Raw genomic sequence first — 7,549 nt, 5'->3', positions numbered from 1 at the left:
GCCAAAATCTCTGAGAAATATTTCCAGCACCTTGTTGAATCTAGTCCACGAAGAATGAAGGTAGTTCTGAAGACAAAAGGGTGTTCCTAATGAAAAGCCTAGCTAAATATCACCAGTAGAATAAAAAACAGTAGCATAACATGTAACAACACAACTTTACTTAGATGCAGGACTTCTTTACATTTAACCATAAACTGGATAACCCAAAAACGTGTGAATAGTATGGAATAATGTTTTAAAAACATGACAAAAAGTCTGAAGTTTGCAGTATTCGGTATTAAAGGACACTGAACACAACTTCATTTGCAAGAGTTTTAATAATTTACTAAAAAAAAGAGTGTAAAAGTAACAGATCTCTCCCACCAAAGTGGATCTGTTTGATATTCAAAGTGATGACAGATGTAACAAATTTTTGCAAACTTGCCTTTGTACATTTGTGTATACTTACTTGGCAATTTAACCTCTTGGCTGTAATTAAATGAGTTTTGCACTGTATACTGTATATCAAAAAAAAAAAAAAAAGCTCAAAGGGAAAAAAAAATACTTTGATATGAATTACGTGAAAGTAAACCAACCAGCATTAAATGTACAACTTTAAGAAACTCCAAAAAACACATCTGAAAAGTGTATATACAAACATGCTAGGAATCTAACAAAGAGCAGACTGAGGGAAGCTGAAGAGAGACAGGCCTTTCTAATGGTTTTCTTGACATCATTTAGGAGAGCCAATAAAGTAAAGCATCGTTCGGAAATGTTTCATAATCTCGCAATACCGTGGTTTTTTATTGCCTATTTCAAGTTTTTGTTAGGAGAATAGGAACACTTTATAAATATACAATTCATAGCGTATCTCCTGTGTGAATTTAATTTAACTTAAATAAAAAGTTAAAATGTTCAGCATCTGTAGAAAACAAAAAGAAACTAAAATGCATCTTTAATAAATGCTCAGACTGTGCCCATCCCCAGTAACATTAAGTGCCTGCTTGAAAGAGGTAATATATATTTATGTATGTACACATATATATATATATATATATATGTATATATATCAAATTCTATGACATGATATAATTTGTATAAATATGGCGTCTTTACAACTGCATTAAAATGACAAATTTTTATTTCAGATCCCAAGACGATTAATGGTCGAATGGGAACAAAAAGGCCTTGTTTAAGTTTCTCATTTTCTTGTTTTAAATATTAAAAATAAGTCTTGATTCTTTGTAAATGTATGCCATACATTATAAACAACACGTGTTACTCAACTGTACAAATATTTTCCATCGTGTTCATATCTACAACACTTTGGAAGGTACGAGGGGGAAAAAAAGTGCCATTATCAAATAGTCCCCCGTTCTGGAGCGAGTGGGAGTTGCTCCTCTCAGAGTGAAGGTAAACGTTTCGGTAACCAACCAGCAACCGAGACACAAGGAGCTCAGTTCTATACAAAAAATGTAAAAACACCTTTGATGTAACAAAGACACGCGCTTGTGATCTCACGTCACTCTGCTGGTTGTAAAACACGTCATGTGGAGTCATGTGACACTGCACAGAAGTCCCTTTTGACAGTTGAGGGTGTTTAAAAAAGAACCGTACGGAGCTTCTCTGTAAAAGTCATCCACAGATGCTTCCAAACACTCAAAGACATGCTGCCCATGTGGGATATAATGGGTTATAGCTGGGATGGATCTGTCCGTGTTCCCCGAAATGTTTACAGAACCATTTCTGAAGGTGCACCCTGCACTGGCTTTCCACTGCGTCGCAGCTCAGTGACGTTGCTGTTGAAAACATTTCGCTCTTCTTTTATTCGTTACATTCCAGGCATGGGATTGTCTGGCTTGTCCTGTCCTTTATTTGGCCATCAATCCATGTCTACCTAATACAACAGAGGAGCTCTGGTGCTCTCTGGTGGTCGGAAAGAGGTGTAGGCACAGGAGAAATTAAGCTAACCCTCGGCCCTTGACTGCTGTCCTGGAAGTCTCACAAAAGCTAAAGCATGTTTAGGATGGCATTGTACATCTGGACTAGTATGGCCAGGTGGACGGGCAGGCAGGATTGGCGATCTTGAGTGGCAGGGGTACACGTCAGCCAAGAGAGGGCATTGTACTGCTCCAGCACAAACCTATAGGTGGAAAATATACACAGTTTTATCGAGGCGCTAGGTAAAAACTGTTGAAGAGGAAAAAATGTAACTGCTGTTTTGTCTATGAGATCACACCTAATTCTGAACTCATTCTTCACACTAACAAAAATATGCAAACATCTGCCAAAGGTGATAATTATGAACTTTTCAAGAACTATAAGAAGAAGGCTTTATATTTTCAGGCTTTATGCAGCTTCCTTCATCTGAATTGTTGGTGCTAATATGAAACATATAAATTTATCACGCTTGTCGATTTCATTAGCACTTAATGCACATAATGAAGTTACCTGAGCACGTCAGAGGTGGTCTTTGAATCCAAGGGGTGGGGGGCCCTCTTAGTCTTCTCTGACACGATCTCATCTGACTGTGTTATGGAGATGTGGTGGTGGAGAGAGGCCTGCGGGCAAGAAACACAAAGCAGTTTAAAGTACTGAAGTTTGACTGTAATGAGAATCTGTATGACTTTTTGAAGTTTACCTGAAGATTTTATAAACGGATCTATAAACAAATCAATAAATTTCAGGTTTGTGTCTCTCTGAGTTTCTCCCTCTGTCTCTAATCCTGAAAGCTTTACATTCATTTGCAGTGTTGTGGGTACCTTGAGGAAAAGCGGACACTGTTTCTCAGCCTGCGGGCAAGAGGCCCAAAACCAGTGAGGAAGTCCGTTCGCCTGTGCAGTGGAGACGTAGTAGCCCAGAGCCAGCGGCTGCTGCTTTAGCTCCTCCGGGGGATTGTCCCTTGACAGCAAGCGCTCTCCCTGGCTCTGCAGACAGAGAGAATGCCAGCAAATAAATATTACCTTCATTGCAATCCGGGGTCATGGCCTGTATAATTTATTCATCTGTCAACAGGATATATTTCTGAGCATGTGCACTGACAGCTGTGGGCTGTCTTTCTTAAACGGAACTGTGTACGTTAGCATTTTATGACAGGCAACTCTTCATTTTTCAACCGAAATAAAACAGTTATGTGTAAACACAGCTCGTTTACATTTTAAAATATACGACAGTCGCTCTTTTTCTTTTGTTACAGGGTGCCACTTGTTTCAAGCCTCTGCATTTTCTTTCCACTGAACCTTGACTCACCCTGGTGTGCTGGAAATGGGATCCCATTCCCATCCCAGATGGAGACCCAGGCGAGGGCACGGGAGAGGTGTTGGGTGAAGAGTGGAGGTTCAGCATTATGCCAATGCCAATGTCATTCTCCAGTTCATCAGGAAAGGGAAGATCAAACATGTCATCTGAGGAGAAAAAGTAAAGTAAATGCATATTTTACTCATCATAACATCAACTATCTGTGGTCATTAAAAGCCTACTCAAAGCACACAGCAGCACATATCTGAAAACTATTTTCAATGTGACTTTCAAAGCACAAGGACGCCACCTGTTGGTACAAAAAAACCATTGTATTTATCGAACTGTTCAAGGTCTACTGCTAAATAATCTTATTACTCTAGCATAACTGCTATCCTGGGAGGCGTTACCATTATTGTCTTCTGTCGGGTAGGAGCTGGACGCCAGCTGGGTAGTTGAAGAAGTTGGGAAGACTAGAATGTGTGTACAGGAAGCATCCTGAGGTGTGTTTAGCTGCGAGGTCTGCAAGTTCAAAGCAGTGCTGCGGCCAAACACAGAGCCCATGGTAACCGCATCTGGATCCGCATAAACAGAAACACACAAAAGGTGAGGGGAAAACTCAGATTATGTCTTGTATTTATTAGCTATTAAACTGAAGTGGTCAGCACATGTGTAATTATTTATTATAGCTCAATACAAACATTTGTTTATGTACATGTTTTCTTAGTTGCACACTGGTGCAATAAATTTCTGTTATTACTCTGTTACTCTCACTGTTGTGATGTCTGAATGCTCAAGTATCCGCTATTATTAGTGCCACGGCCATAAACATGACAGCTAAACTCATAATTTATTATACTAACTGCGAAAGTGGGTGAGCTACTTACCAGGCATGACCACGAAGGAGCCCTGTGGCTCCAAGGCGACCAGGCAGGCGCTGAGGATTGTTGGAGAGTCAGCAGCTGAGATCCCACACATGCGGCACGCCTCCCTCAGCTGGCGTCCTATTGAGTGGAGGGAGTGCTCCCCAAGGAGTGAACTCCAGTCTAGTAAGAGAGAAAGAGTGGGAGATATAGAGATGTAGCATGAAAAGCAAAGGTCTTAAGAGAGAGCAAGTTATGAAATGTCTTTCCATTATAAAACGTGTCTCTATGTGCGCACATGTGTTTGTGCACCAGTCTATGCCTACATCTGTAATCAGTACAGGTGGGTAACACGAAACTCTCCAGTGAAAAGGTCAGAAAATTAAATTACAATAAAAGAATAAAAGAAGAGTTCATCAGAGAAGTCTGTGCTGACTGAATGGCCCAGTTGTCTTTGCTTAAAGCCAGAAACTGAGCAAGTCCACTGAGTCCCAGTGTCCTTTCAGTGGATTATATGGAGCTCAAAAAATTAAAGGAACACTTTTCATTCAGAGTATAGCGTCGCATCAGTTAAACTTCTGGGATATTTATGTTGTTAAGTAGCAGAGGGTGTTGTTGATCAGTTTCAGCTGATTTGCTGTTAATGAATTTAAGAACAGGCGCACTAGAGGGGCAACAATGGGACAACCCCTACGGGAATGGTTTTACAGGTGGAGGCCTCTGGCATTTTTTTTGTCTCCTCATCTTTTCTGTTTTTTTCACTAGTTTTGCGTTAGGCTAGGGTCCGTGTCACAACTGGTGGCATGAGGTGATACATGGACCCTAAAGACTTTGCATAGCTACCCTAACTTCTCCAGTTGTGTCTCCCAACAAAGTCCCAGGAGCATGGAGGAGATCCCGGGAGAAAGGAAGTAACTCTAGAAGAGCTGGACAGGGTCGTAGAAGGTCCTTTACCCATCAGCAATACTGGTATCTACTACTTTGTGCAAGGAGGAACAGGATTAGCACTGCCAGAGCCAGAGCCCTAGAGAATGACCTCCAGCAGACCACTGATATGAACGCCTCTGATCAAACAATCAGAAACAGACTTCCTGAGGATGGCCTGAGGGCCTGACATTCTCTAGTGGGCCCATGCTCACTTCCCTGTGGGGCATGATTGGCATTTCCCATAGAGTACCAGAATTGGCAGGTACACCACTGGCACCCTGTGCTTTCCACAGAGAGCAGGTTTACCCTGAGTACATGTGAAAGATGTGAAACATTGGGCTGACTATAACATCATTCAGCAGGACCAGAGCTCAGTGATGTCCTGGTCCAGGTCTGATTGTGGAGGCCTTGAACATCTTTTCATTCCTAACACATTGCCCAGTCCATATCACTATAGATATTACAAATAGATATTTTCTCTCATTGAGATCTGATGTGTTTTCTAATTATCAATTTCATTTTTTTCAGCACTGTAATATTGATAGATGTACAGTATGAAGAGTAAAGGTCAGTCCCTAAATTAACCCTCAAGACTTTTTACTGCTATCTTGCAACAAACACTATTCTACTGCACACTATACTTCCTCTGCTGATAACCTATCAGAAAGAACTGAAAATGAGTTGCGTCACTCACCTTTAAGCTCCCCGTGGCCTAGTCGGCCTAATCGACCAATAACAATCCTCCATGGCAGCGATGTCATCTGAATGATGCCAATGCACCACTCCCACAGCTTCTGTAGTCCCATCTTCCTAGCTGACACCTTAGGACGGCGGGCTCTGAAGTGAGAATGAAATCATGAAAAATGCTAGAAAGATCGGACCACCATGTCACACCAAACACTGTGACAGGACAGGCCTTTCACTGAAACCATTTCTCACCTGTTGGGCACATCAATGTTGATGATACAAGTCTCCAAGAGCTCTCCTTGCTGGTCAGTGCAGGAAACAAGCAGCCAACGCTGGTCATGTGACAGGCAGTATCCTACAAAGAGCACGTTGTATTTGGGAGGCAGCTCTGCCCATATTTCTCCTGGTTCTGGCTGCTTGGGACGGCTCGGACCGAGCACAAAGGGTGGAGTGTACAGCTGCAGTGGGCTGGGGTGCTAAATTAAACAATTAGGATTTTATTAAAAAGGGAAGTTATGATATATATATATGAGTGAATATACTACAGTTACTGAAACCAAACATATCATTGAACTGTCGTGCTTACCTCTGGACTCTTAAGTACCGAACTGACAGTGGAAACTGGGCCAAAACCAGTCAGGGACTTGATATGTGTTTGCTGGGGTAGTAGACGCCTGCATTGAGAGTAACAAGAGAAGGCCAGGGAGCGCAGGTGTTGCAGGTACAAATGGCTCTCTCCGCTAGCTGGCTGGAGGAGATACTGGCACGGCACCACCTAAAATACAAATGATGCAAAGAAATGTTGAGGATGGCAATCAAAAGTAAATTTTGCTTCCTGCCTCGCAATTATTTTCTTACCTGTAGCACCAGTGCGGGTCTTGTTGTTTCAGGCAGTGTCTGCAGCATCTCTGTGTAGCAGCGGAGAAGCCCTAGCAGCCAAATGCTACTTGACTCTACCTCGTCACCTTCTTCCTCCTCCCCTCCATCGTTTCTCGCTCCGCTTGAGCTCAGGAAAGCGTCCACTATGTAAATAACGATAGCTGGTGGGTTGGCATGGCTGTCCACTGAGTCAGCCACAGTGGGGATGCCAATTCTAGACTGCTCGGAAGAGCTGAAAAAAGAGCAGAGGACACAAGCTTCAGTGTAAATGAGCTGGAACAACAGCTGAGATGTTTAAATCATTCTTAATCTTACAGTTCAGGGTTTTCTGCTGGTGTGTTGGCTGGTGGGGTGGAACTAGGAGGTCCTTTGGAGTCACTGGCTCCTCCTTGGGTCTCTTCTGTCTGGCCTGAGGTTGCTCCAGTTGGGGCTGAAGCATTTACTGAACTGGCACCACCTGTAGTTTGTTCTCCTTCTTGAGTGGAAGAAGAAGGCTGAGCTGAGGATGTGTTGTTCACAGGCGGCTGGGCTTTGGGAGGTAACAGAAGACTGCTGTCCAATGGCAGGGCAGAGAGCTGGGGGCCTGAAAGCGATAAAAAGAATACATGCTCATCTTCATTCACTGAAGATAAAGAAATATACAGATTCAAAAACAGAGCTAATGCGATCCAGTTAGTTTACTCTGTTCAGTGATTCTCACCAAGCTGCTGCTTGCAAGCATAAGCATAAAGTTTGAGTTTGTTGAGGTTGTCAGTGTGCTGCTGTCCAACCCAGGGTCCAGTCAACCACTGGTCCACATCCAGCTCCTCCAGCTTTTCTTTCTCCACATCTTCTCCCACGCGCACGATGCCATCTCTGGACACCTTGGCCAGTGGACGGTGCTTCCCAAGACGGCATGTCTGGAATAGGAGTTGGGAAAAGGACATGAAAGTCTCAAAGTATGTACAAATGAGTTGAAATCGGACCGTGGCTCTTAT

General features: G+C 42.8%; 1 protein-coding gene across 8 annotated transcripts in view; it reads right to left on the bottom strand.

The window, feature by feature from the left end:
• Nucleotides 1–298: 298 nt before the first annotated feature.
• Nucleotides 299–7,549, bottom strand: part of LOC100700595 (mediator complex subunit 13L) — an 86,797-nt gene continuing 79,546 nt past the window's right edge. For all 8 annotated transcript variants that reach the window (XM_025908948.1, XM_025908949.1, XM_005460195.4 and 5 more), the window contains 12 exons: nt 7,273–7,471; nt 6,888–7,155; nt 6,552–6,804; nt 6,280–6,468; nt 5,946–6,169; nt 5,701–5,843; nt 4,104–4,262; nt 3,627–3,791; nt 3,229–3,383; nt 2,742–2,906; nt 2,431–2,540; nt 299–2,122 (listed from right to left, as the gene is read on the bottom strand). In XM_025908948.1, the coding sequence (XP_025764733.1) occupies nt 1,990–2,122; nt 2,431–2,540; nt 2,742–2,906; nt 3,229–3,383; nt 3,627–3,791; nt 4,104–4,262; nt 5,701–5,843; nt 5,946–6,169; nt 6,280–6,468; nt 6,552–6,804; nt 6,888–7,155; nt 7,273–7,471 (2,163 nt within the window). In that variant the 3' untranslated portion in view covers nt 299–1,989. The remainder of the gene's footprint in view (nt 2,123–2,430; nt 2,541–2,741; nt 2,907–3,228; nt 3,384–3,626; nt 3,792–4,103; nt 4,263–5,700; nt 5,844–5,945; nt 6,170–6,279; nt 6,469–6,551; nt 6,805–6,887; nt 7,156–7,272; nt 7,472–7,549) is intronic.

Source organism: Oreochromis niloticus, linkage group LG7, assembly GCF_001858045.2.
Source record: "Oreochromis niloticus isolate F11D_XX linkage group LG7, O_niloticus_UMD_NMBU, whole genome shotgun sequence".
NCBI lineage: Eukaryota > Metazoa > Chordata > Actinopteri > Cichliformes > Cichlidae > Oreochromis > Oreochromis niloticus.
The sequence above is the reverse complement of the archived record's forward strand: the minus strand, read 5'-3'. Positions and strand labels throughout refer to the sequence as shown.